This window comes from Equus asinus, chromosome 24 (assembly GCF_041296235.1).
Source record: "Equus asinus isolate D_3611 breed Donkey chromosome 24, EquAss-T2T_v2, whole genome shotgun sequence".
NCBI lineage: Eukaryota > Metazoa > Chordata > Mammalia > Perissodactyla > Equidae > Equus > Equus asinus.
In genome coordinates, this window is record NC_091813.1 from 56388904 (window position 1) to 56401648 (window position 12745).

At 32.9% G+C, this 12745-nt stretch overlaps 1 protein-coding gene across 15 annotated transcripts in view; it reads right to left on the bottom strand.

Annotated features, from left to right (window-relative positions):
• The window catches only part of TRDN (triadin), a 387867-nt gene that overhangs the window by 29597 nt on the left and 345525 nt on the right, over positions 1-12745 (bottom strand). For 11 of the 15 annotated variants that reach the window (XM_070496108.1, XM_070496106.1, XM_070496103.1 and 8 more), the window contains 9 exons: positions 11764-11793; positions 10528-10554; positions 10098-10145; positions 8259-8306; positions 6993-7010; positions 4659-4703; positions 2874-2894; positions 1115-1141; positions 308-346 (listed from right to left, as the gene is read on the bottom strand). In XM_070496108.1, the coding sequence (XP_070352209.1) occupies positions 308-346; positions 1115-1141; positions 2874-2894; positions 4659-4703; positions 6993-7010; positions 8259-8306; positions 10098-10145; positions 10528-10554; positions 11764-11793 (303 nt within the window). Of the gene's footprint in view, positions 1-307; positions 347-1114; positions 1142-2873; positions 2895-4658; positions 4704-6992; positions 7015-8258; positions 8307-10097; positions 10146-10527; positions 10555-11763; positions 11794-12745 lie in introns of those variants that run through there. The other 4 variants (XR_011497622.1, XR_011497621.1, XM_070496114.1 and 1 more) reach the window with 2 other exon arrangements.

The window sequence follows — 12745 nt, forward strand, 5'->3', positions numbered from 1 at the left end:
TGTAGTCAACATTCACAATTCAGGAGTTGTATGAAAAAGACTCTATGGTGTTAATTTAGCATTGACAGGTAGAGTTTGCTTTAGGATCTAAATTCCCATGCCCTTTAAATATCTAGTGATTATGCAGAACCTACACCTCCTGCATGGAGAACGCTACAACGAAATGCAATTCTGACCGATGCTTTAAAATCAGTGTCCACATTTTCACGAATTGCTTTTAAGTGATATAATTTGTATAATTATATGTTTTTTATTCCTGTGTTTTTATTGTTAATTTGATGGACATGTCTTCAAATGTCATCTTTACCTTTACTTTCCTTTTCAGATTTTTCAATTTTCTTCTTCACTAGGGAGGAAAGCATAACAATAAGAAATAATCAGTTTAAGAAACATGACTTTCTTACTCAATCTCAGAATAAATATTTGGAGATGAGACTTAATCCCATAAGTGGAGAGGGGGCAGGGCTCTGCTTTTTCAAGATCTGAAGGAAGAGTCTCCCTCCTACATATAAGAACATATATATTTTTGTTATCCTTGGTTACTCGGCTGATGTTCAGTCCCATGTATGGAGAGCCCACTTCCTTTCTTTTTGCTTTTGTTTTTGTTCTTACACGCTCTGACGTAAAGCTACAGTAAGCCATGCATTTATTAATAAGTTTAAACTAGTAACAACAGGAAAAACATCTAAATTTTCAATTTTTTCAGGAAATCAAATGTGACTGGTGCTATGGATGCTCGACAAATAAACTATTGAATAAAAACAGTGAGTCACAAACTATCCCCAAGCAAAATATGGACACTTGCTTTTCAAAACAGAGTTTTGGTTGATTGATGATTTTCTTCAACTATATTTATCAGAAAGAGTGAGAAGGAAACCGATATTTAATGAGTGACAACCAAGTATGTCCTGGGAATGTTGCATAGCATGTTATTTCATTTGACAACTTACAACAAGCCTTTTTGGGAAGTCATTATGCCTGTTCTATAGAGGAAGAAATAGGGAATCTGAGCAGTAAGGGATTTTTCCAAATATTACACAGCTAGACAGAGACTCAAATTCACATACTGTTTCCACAGGTCCATTTTACCTTGTCTGGGAATGCAAATATTTACCTGATTCTGTGACTTCTGATGTTTCCTCTTTAGAAGAAAAAGGAAAAATAATTTTGAAATGGAAAAAAAAAACAGGAAATATTAGTTTGTATTTCCATAAGAGACGGTTGAACTTCATCTGTAGATATTTCCCATTAAATTCCAGTAGTAATCGCAATAGACATATATATTCAAAATGGCAAAGAAATATACTGACAACTAATATTTCTAGAAATCTGTTTTGAAAATAGAACTGCTAGACAAACTAATATAAATAGCCTATTCATATATGGTAGAATTAATCAATTCTAAGTCCTTTGGTTGGTTTTCTTAATTACGCATTTCAAATTATAAAACTCTGTTACACAACTTGATATAACTTGATTTTCATATATGTATCTGTGCATTCACTGAATTTTTATAAAGTACTATTTTTATAAGATGCACTAAGTACAATGTGTGGGGTTGTGGGACAAGGTTAAAAAATATCACAGGAATAAACTCAGTTCACGGTGACCACAGTCAGAGCAGGGAGACAAAATATATAGTGTTATTTGTCTGCAGCCTGTGATAATACAGAAACAGCTTTCTTTTTGTTCTTTCCATAAATTCATAGCCCAATAATATTTTAAAACATAAAACATATTTCTTCACCAAGCAGTTTAAGTGATAACATTCTCTATAAACCTGATACCTCTAATTATCAGTTTATATCAACTTTTTGGAAGCTATTTTAAAAATTCGTGAAAAATGGTTAAAATATTTTATAACAATGAAGATGGAAATGAATATTTCATAAAAATAATATTTGCAAAATTATTATGGTGATATTTCATATTAGCATTCTAGTTTCGACTTTCAGCCCTTAATTTTTGTAGTACTCTTTACATTAGTAGCAATAATACAGACTAAATATACTAGAGAAATTCTCCAACCCAACGACAACATTTAACATTTCAACATTGGCATTGAATCCATTCAGAAGAAAATTGCAGCTGCATGTGTAAGGAACCTGTCATAACGCTAAAAAAAACAGGTTAGTCCTGTCATTTAAAACTTTAGATACAACTTCTAGATACACTCAATTGAAATGCACATATTTTCACCCCAGGGTAAAATCTGGATCATAGTTTAACAGTATTAAGCTAACAATTTCATTTTTATGAAATTGCAAAAAATGTCAAATTTTAAAAGATTTCATGAACTGTTCCAATTTTATTATTTTTGAAATGATAAAATAAAACAGTGATTCTGAAATACTAAAAACAACTTACTTTAAGGCTTGAAAAATAAAAAAAATAAAAAGCTAGTCTGTTAAAATTAGGTAATGAAGACAGGTATTATGTGTTCTGAATTTGTTTTAACCCAGCAGTGACTATTAGAGGAATCTTCATACTGTATTTACTTAATACATCCTAAGCAACAACTAAAAGTACAAAAGAGAGATGCAACCATTTTTTTCCACACAGGTGTTAGTTATCATGGTAAATGTGTTAATTACACAGGTATGACAACAGAAATCATTTTAGGCATTCCCTCACATATCCTGGTACAGTGTAATTATCTAATAAGTGCTCAATAGATACATGTTCAAGGATTAATGAATACAATGCACACAATATTCTTTGTCAATCAAAATCACATATAGTTAATCGCATAATGGCCATTTCAGTAATAAACGTACTGTTCTTTTTTTCTAACTGCAAGTACAATTAAAAGAAATTATAAAATTAAAATTATTAAATAGCTAATTCTTAAAATTCTAAAATGGTACACTTACTTGAAGTTGGTCTTGATTTGTCTAAAAAATAAAAGGACAAAAAAGAAAATCATTGATAATTTTCTATGTATGAGTAAACTACCAGCCCTTTATATTTCCTATCTCTATTTTCAAATTAAAATAGGAATAGGCTAAACATAACAAAATGAGCAATAGGCAATGTATTTTGAGTAATTTTGAAGTTATATTCTCAGTGAATTCCCTAAAGAAGAGTCGTAAACTTCACCGTGTAGAATCTTCTGGATCTCTTTTTCATCTCTGTAAAACCTCATCTTTGATTTGATGCAATATGAATGCTCATGATAATTTGAACTCCTTACTGTTTCTGAATGACCACTGTCCTTTCAGAACACATGTTAATATTAATAAATATTAACTAAACTTCCACAATCCTGTATTTTGAATGAAGAAGCTGACTTTATAAAATCTCAGGAAGAATAAATGAGTGATAGACAAAAAAGCACAAAACTACACCATCTGAATACATGATCTTTTTCTCCAATATACCTTGTCTTCTGAAGCTGTTGACTAAAAGCGTTAATTCTGCAGTCTTACACTTAAAGATCTATTTATTCACAAAAAAGTATACAACATGTGCTCATGATTGTGAAGAATTTGAGTCATCCAAAATTAGGTTAACCAACTAATTCATTATAGTGGGAATATAAATTGATATAACATTTTTTAGAGAACAGTTAGAAATGTCTATAAAAATTACATTAGATACACGATTTCACTAAAAAATTTCACTTTAAGGAATTTTACCACAAAGATACATTCATAAAACTAAACAGGTAAATGTACTTATTATTGTATATCAGTAAAGAAAGTTTGTCAGACAACTTAAACATATGTCAGTCAAAGACTAATTAAGTCAACTGTGTACAGCTATACATTAGGATACTATTAATGAGGAAATCCTTTATGTACTGACAGAAAACATCTTCAAAATACATTCCTAAATAGAAAAATCTAGGGACAGGTTTATTTTTAGTATGTCATGATTTTTCAAAAAAAAGAGAAGTGGGAATATATATTATTTGTATACATGTATGTGTATATTTTATATATATACACACACACATCAGACAGTATATACATTGCTAGAAGGATACATTAAGAAATAACAGTGATTACCTATTGGATCTTATTGGATATTTTGGGAAGGGAATAAGTAAAGTGGCAGAATAAGCAAAAAGAGAGGAGAGAGAGGTTTATTTCCACAGTTAGCCTCCTATCTGCCTTAGTGTTTGCACCATGCCAAGTGTTACATATTTTAAAAATTGAATAATATCCTTAAAAGAATTAAGCTAACTATGATATAATGGAATAACTTCTATTTTAAGAAAATACATCAAGTTGGAATTCATGATTAGTTTTCAATAAAATGTAATATGTGTAACTTGATAGAATATTTTACAATACGATCAATAGTAAATCAACTTCATCAGTATGATAAATGATATTAATATTGACAACAGTGAAATATTGAGTATTCTGGAAGGGTCTTGTGAATCAAGAAAGCAAATACTATTTTGTTAATATCGTTATATTATAATAGAATGTTTGGCAATCCATATATATTTGTTGTAATATTTAGCAAAATGTTTGACTGTCAACAATACCACAGCCCTTATGTCAGATAAACTAAATTTTACCGCAAAACCACAAGACTAAACATTACCAGGAAATAGAATGAAAAGCACTTATATGCTTTGCTTTAATTTTCAAATTTAGTAAAAATAGTGAATTAATACAGATTGTAAACCAAAAAGGCAAAAACACCTGTTTTTATAGATGGAGATTCCTTTTCTTGATGTTCAGCTTTTTCTAGAAAGAGAAATCAAAATTAACTGGCAATCTGTGGATTGTTTGTGTAGCAAGCATTTCTTATTTATGCATTTGCAGGCGATCCTCATTTATATGGGAATCATGCCCCCAAAGTCATTTGCATGTGAGTTGGAACACAGAAAGCACATTGCCATAGAAACACATTATAAACAAGGTCAGGTTCATGCTCAGGGCATCTTGTAAGGCAGCGTGAAGGTACTAACCCTTTTGGGGCCATGTGGCATAAGAAGAGAACAGAATATGAACAAAGAGGAGAATAATAAAAAAAATATTTTTCTTTTCTTTGCTAAAGGTTGAGTCATTCGTTGGGGATATTTTAAAGCAGATAACATTTGCCTTTGGCATTTTACAAGCTCCCTTTTTACCTCTCTGACTCCTTCTCGTTCCCTTCTTGCCGAGTCAGAAGCAGTTTGCTGCTGGACATTAGTTTCTTGTTGAAAATTAACCTGGATCTGCCCTATTCCTGAAAGTACCACATTTTGTATTTTCGTTTTCCTAGACCACCCTCTCTTTCGAGGTCCAGTTAGAAATCTCACAGATGGGGGCCGGCCTGGCTGCGCAGCGAATAAGTGCGCAAGTTCTGCTTTGGTGGCTTGGGGTTCGCTGGTTCGGATCCCAGGTGCGGACATGGCACCACTTGGCATGCCATGCTGGGGTAGGCGTCCCACATATCAAGTAGAGGATGATAGGCACGGATGTTATCTCAGGCCAGTCTTCCTCAGCAAAAAGAGGAGGATTGACAGTAGTTAGCTCAGAACTAATCTTCCTCAAACCAAACAAACAAAAAAACAACAAGAAAAAGAAATCTCACAGATGAATCTCAACCAAGTCCAGGACATGACAAACGGAATCAAACAGGTAATTGATACCCCTCTTAGCCCTCCGAAAAATGTTTGAATTAAAAAAAAAAATTGGGGAGATCTCTCTCTTTCATCAAAGGAGGAATTTCAAAGGAAGCCATCTAGGGTAGCATATTTTGAATGGAGTTGAGAATATTTGCAAATAGAGCAAATCACTGCCAACTGTTCGTTCTTTCTAATCACTCCAAGGCTTAGTCCTCCTGAGCTGTTATTGATGATTACCCATCATTTCCTTCCTTCACTTGTGAATTTGGAGATTCTTTAAAAGTACTACCATTTTCCCCCAACATCGTGCAGCAAGAGTGAAGTAGGTGGGATGATGGGCCCATATAGTCATAAGATTAAACCAGATATTTGTAAATTAGAAACTGACAGCATTCGAGAATGAACCTCCATAAACTTAATTTGCATAAATGTTAACATTTAATGGGCATGCAAAAGAAAGAAGATAATATTCAAATTACTAAGCTGTTGTAATAATAACATGCAAAGTATAATAAATTATAGTAACAATAATAATATAAAATGCATATTCAAAATACATGCAACAGGTTCTAGGATGTGAACATGTTCTGTTTAGGCTCCATATATTGGCACCATATCTCCTGAACCACTGATACAGCCTCCTAATTGGTCTTGCCAAATTCATCTTTGGACACTGTCAATCCATTTTTCATACAGAAGCCAGAGAATATTTGACCAACAGCCATTCATGCCTTCATCTAAGCTTCTGTTTCACAAATGTACATCATTCAGGAACCAACATCACAATTTTGACGCAAGTTTGGACATATTTACTACTTGTGTGACAATGGGCAAATGTTCACGCCTTCCTGAGCCCAATAGTCACCTTTTAAACTCTCTGAAACTGTAACCTCTGTGTTAGTCCTGAACAATAAAATGGATGACTTTTAAAGTCCACACTCGTGAGAAAATCCCAAGATTTTAATAAACAAGTGGAAAAATATTCATAATTTTACGGTTTTCTAAATACCAAAGAGTACCGACAGTATAATTGATGCTGCTTGAAGCAAACAAATTAAAAACAATATGTGGTTCATAATACCAACAATTGCATAGCATTTCATGTTTTTTGTTATACATTATGCATGTTTAGAAGATGCCCATCAACCTTAACATCTTAGTGTTATTTTATAGCCTATATAAAATAGGCTTTTAAGTATAGTGATACAATTTCAAGATTTCTTCTGCATAATTGTAGTGAACTCTTAATTAGTGAAAGACAAGGATGTTAAATCAAAGCCATAACACTAATTTATCACCTATACAGATATTTTACTCTTAGGCAACACTAAAAATTATTATTAGGAAAAAAAAAAAAACACAAGCAATTGTTAAAGTTGAAAGGGCCAAACAATATTTTTCAGATTTAATTTTCATCTCTTACTTGCTGGTTTGGGCTTGACTGTGGAGAATGGAGGAAAGTAAATGGCATATTGATGAGTACAAACCATGGAAAAAGGACTCTTTATTATTTGTAGTTAACCCTCTTAGCATTAGTTCCTCTTATTATCTTAAGCTTAGTCCATTCTCTCTGAGCACTATTATTTTACTGTCAGCAAATATATTAATCACACTGCTTACGGAAAAGCCAAGACACAGGAAAGGTATGTAAAATTGAAAGCAATCTGTATATTTGAGACACAAATACATTGGGCTAGTTTCTTCATAATCCCCCAAATACCCATATAACTAAATGACTTTCTCAGGGGATCATAGTAAGACCCTAGGGTACAAATAAGAGGAACGTTAACTGAAATTATGAGTTTAGGAAATGGTTGTAATAGAGTACAATGACCATACAAGGTAATGTGAAAATGGCCTTATGAGGTTTCTTTCTCATGTAATAATAGTCTATAATTTCTATAAATAATTAGTTCTTTCCTGAATTCTATTATATTTTCCTCTGAGAAATTGTATTTAAATCCTGATTATCATGATTATCTTAGTAAAAGAAAGAAATTACTTCATAGACTTTTTCCTTTGGAATGACTTTTAGTGAGAAATGAGACTCTATTAATGACCAAGGTGGATAGGATTTCCGTCGTGGAATCAAATGGAGGAGATTCAGTGGTTCAAGATGTCAGTAGGGCTAAAGACTCAGCTTTGTTCATCATTACAGGAAAGAACTTCAGAATTTTAAGAGGATGTGTATTCCTTTTTTTTCTGCACACGAAATAATGACGGATGGACTATTTCTGCTTTAATATTATAGATTCTGCTGATCATTCTTTAGGGCAGAATTTAAAAGTTATACAACCACATAACTCTTTGGATCTCTTGTGAAAGGGAATTATTCTATCTAATATATAAACAGCAGAGAGTTTTAGATGTCTGTGATTTTAAAACTTCAGGAAATATGGCTTGAAATTAAGATTAAACACCTAATAATACAGGATAATCAATGAATTATGTGGATTTCCTTATGAAGTATATATAAGCTTAGGTCAGTCACGCTTTCAAAAAATAAATTTGTGTCACTCTAGTTTTGCACTGTTAATTTTTATTAAGTATATCTTTTAGTTATTTACGAGGATGCAGAATCTTAAAATTTATGGCACTAAAAGTGTACACACTTCAGTGAAGATGTGTGTGTATGCACGCCCACATAACATAAAACTGATAGAAGAAAAATCTGAAACATCTTGTTTACCTGTTTTTTCTATTGTGGTAGCTTTTACCTGCTTGACAACTTTTTCATCTGTGATAGGAAAAAATGTCAACACAAGTAGAAATTTTAAATTCATCAGTACAAAACAGTGACATATTTTAGCCTTGATATTTTGTGTTCTCTTTGAAATAACACCAATACTGAGAAAAACTTAACTGGTTTTTCAATAAAACAGTATATGATATCTTCTATTCAAATTGGATGGGAGAAGCAAAGAAAATTTGTCCAGCTGCACACGTCCTTTGCAGCCATCTTGCATTAAAGTTTTCCTAATTCGAATCATCCTCTAACCTGTTACTACATGCCCTGTCCTTTGCCTTCGCTGCATTTCACGGTTTTTATCTACATGAAGCTATTGTTTTATAAAACATATATTCTGTTTTCATTATTGAATTAGAATAGGAAGAAACACTTTTTGACCTTTCTTGTGCAAGATACCTACCTGGGAACCCAGGATTAGCCTGGGAACTCAAGTGTTTTGGATTTTTTTAAAAGTGTTTTAAGCTAGGGAAGGGCAAAGTAGTACATTTATGGGGTGTCTTCTGTCCTCTATGTTTTTATAGACATAATCAAAGGGATTTGTGTAAAAGTAGAGAGATTATTACAATGATCCTATATAAAATTAAATTTTTCAAGTATTCAGTAATGGGAGTGAATCAGCAGGTCAAATATCCTAACTAGGAAGTTTCATTGGGAAACAGAATTTAGAGTGTGTATGTTATCACTGAAATAAAAGAAAGATGTGTCTAGAGGACAATGCATTTGCTGTGCACTTGGAGACTAAACTCGCTCTCCCTGTATTTCACCTCAAAATGGCTGACATTTGGGACAATGAAGAAAATAATAGGGTTTTATTATTTACTAAATTAGGAGGTTCTAAAAATTGTTTCTGAGGTTTTGCTTATGTCCACAGCTCTCTTCACCTCTCCTCAGTCCAGCTCTTTCTTAATTCCCATAGTTTCTGTTGTTGGTGTCTCGTATTCTTTAAAGGATAGGTAAATAAAATTAAATGGACTCAAACCCACTGCAAACAGATTTTCTAAAGTAAAATTTTAAAAACGTAAACAAAAACTTTTATAAAATATGCTTAGAGAAAGTATGTTTTTAACTTATTAAAGACTCTGGCCTAACCATATACACAACATTGGGCAAACAATTCAGCCTGGAATGAAGGACAATATTCTACAGAATAACTGAGGCTTGGGGCCACCTCAAAATTAAACTCATTCCATTAGCTTAAATTAAAACTTAAATACAGTTTCTATTCTTAAATAAAAACTAATTAATAAATGTGTGTCCATAAATTGCAAATTTATGAAATCCAAATGCATTGGCTTACCTCTACTTTCTCCAAAATCTAAGACCAGGAATGAAAAGAAAGTGAGGGGGGCAGAGATGGAGGAAAGAGGAAGCAGGAGAGATGCTGATTTCCTTTCCTTGGGATTTTTGGAATCTAAGATGATTAAGTTTGAATGTGCCATCTTAAATCCGAATTACAAGTTTTCTAAGGATGTCTTGGCCCAAACAGAATAAAATAAAACAAAATATAGAGCACATTCCTCTGAGCGTCGGCGATGATGGTGTTTGTGCTAAGCTGAGTCTGTTGGGAAAGAATGACTAGCTGTCTAGTTACATCTGACAGATCAAATCCTCAGTACAAAAAACATTGTGAAGATGACTAAAATTGGAGATGTTCTAGAAGCTGGACGACTTAAGACATGAATTGTCCCTAATAAGTTTAGATTTGACTCTAAACTCTTCATCCTGCTAAAATTAGAACACTGACACAATTTGATACCACAAATACCACCTGCAAAATACCTGGTTTACCATGAGGAACAGTCTTTTCTGGTTTCACTATGTCTTGTTCTGAAAATAGTAAAGAGAATATCTTTTCAGATGTTTAGAAGCTTTATAAATTAACATATGGTGGATTTTCTCCATGAGGTAGGCCAGTGATTTGTTAAGCAGAAAATAACTGCCAGATTTCAACAAATGTGCCGGTGGAGAAAAACTATTCTTAAATTTTCATGTCATCCTAGGTTATATGAAAAACTTAAAGGTTTTAATTGCATAAAAACAGTATACCAAGAATTCTTATTTACATTTCAGCACCTATCATTTCCAAAGCATAGGCTGTAACAAAGCATAAATACCAAAGCATAGATTGCAAATATATATATGTTAGAAATATTTAAAAAATTCTTGTAAAAAATTCTCTATGAGTTATAGATGAAATTAATATACATACTGTGTATTTGAGCTTTCTCAGATGAAGCTAAAAAAGAAATATTTATTTATAAAAAAACATTTAATTAAATGACCTGCAAAACTATAATATTTAACAGTAATAAATAAAAGTTTTAAATTGTACTAGGCCTAACTGAAAGTTTGAAACGGTATTAGTCTTCTGGCTTAAAAAAAAAGGGGGGGGAATGCAAAATGTTTGTATCTGGTGACACATACTCATCTGCAGCAAATAAATATAGTCAGGAAAATAAATTATAAGACAGTAGTTACATTTATGAGCTTTGATACATTAAAAACATACTATTTACAAGAGAAACTAGATTCAAGCTTATCAGTTGCTAGGTAAGCTCTGGTGAGAATTAAAGGGATAATATAGTATTGAATATACATCTAGACTTGGATTCTTGAATTTGTTGATATTGAAGAATCTTGCTATGTAATTTTTTATAATGAAGAAATAGCTTCCAAAGAGCCTGAGGGTTTTTCTTAACTTGCCTTAGGTCAGTAGCTAGTTGATACCAGAGCTAGAAATAAAACACTAAATGGCAATGTAAACTTAGAAAAGTTACCCTGATTTTAGGTCAATGTTACCTCCTAATAAAATGATCATTAGTCTGGGACCGTTTTAGTGGGAGCACCCAGGGTTTTGAGTAAGTCAGATATGGGTAGAATCTTAGCTCCATCATTTATTAACTTGGAAGTCTTGGGAAAATAGCTAACTTTCTGAACTTGGTCTATTGAACTGTTTCCACAGATATTGAATATGGATAATAATTGCCATGTTGCATATCTCTCATGGTGATTGATGAAAATAAAAATCCTATGCTATTCCTTAGCTCATAGCAGGGAATGGGCTTAATAAATTCTTGTCCTCTTTCCCTTCAAATCCCCGTACTCTATGATCTTGTGATTTTATAACTCTGGCGTGTTATTGGAAATAAACCACAATTTAAACATGCTTGTACTGGGTTTCAAAGAACCCCGTGAAATATTTCCTGAAACCTGGAATCTCTGCCGAAGTCCATTTAAAGCCATATTCTGGATGTTTTAGCCTATGGAATATCCCCATTTTCATCTGATGAAGTGCTGTAAAACCATATTGAGCAATAGAGCTGCAAAAATAATGAGGATCTGGCAGACTGTGTAAATCCCCACTGGTGGGCAGTAAGCCTCTTTTAGTTGGAAAATGAGGGCAATAACAGCTGTGTTATCTATTTAAGAATAAAAATATTGTTACCTGATTTTGTTTCCTTTTTAGCTTGTGACTCTGAAGGGAAAACAAAAGGCAGAAATTTTAAAATTTGAAAAAATAAGCTAGAGCACAAATTCATTTTTGGAAATCATTTTATTTTATTTACCATAATTGAAAAAGCAGAAGTTTACTAAAAACTATTGCAGTTTCCTGTTGGTTTGTCAGTGCTGGACTATTAAACGCACAGTAGTTAAAATCATTCCATGTACTGCTCTATTATCAAGTTGTTGCTACTGCTAATTGATTTCAACCTGAATTTTCTGTTTTCTCAAGATGACTGTTGTGATGAATGGTTTCAATGTCAACATAAGATAAAAGATTTGATGACAAGAGTTGGGAGGGTGTCTTTGAAATATATCTAATTGGGTACTCACGTAATTTAGAAATTTAGACAAGTAATGTTATGACTTGAACTGTGTCCCAAAAATATATGTTGAAGTCCTAACCTGCCACACCTCAGAATGTGATCTTATTTGGAAATAGGATTGTCTCATATGTGATTAGTTTAGGTAAGTTAAGGTCATACTGGAGTACGGTGGGCCCTTACTCCAATCTGACTGGTGTCCTTATAAGAAGAGGTAAAGAGATACAGAGATAGAGATACACAGGGAAAAGATGGGTATATGATGGTGGAGGCAGAGGTTGGGGTGATGTATCTACAAGCCAAGGAACACCAAGGACTGTTGGCAAATACCAGCATCTAGAAGAGACAAGGAAAGACTCTCTTCTACAGGTTTCAAAGGGAGTGTCACTTGCTGTCACCTTGACTTTGGACTTCTAGCCTCTAGAACTATGAGAGAATAAATTTTTGTCATTTTAAGCTACCCAGTTTGTGGTACTTTATTCCAGTCACACAAGGAAACTAATAGATTTTGGTACCAGAAAGTGAAGTGCTGCTGTAACAAATGCATATAAATGTGGAAGTGGCTTTGGAATTGGGTAATGGGTAGAGGGTGGAAGATTTTTG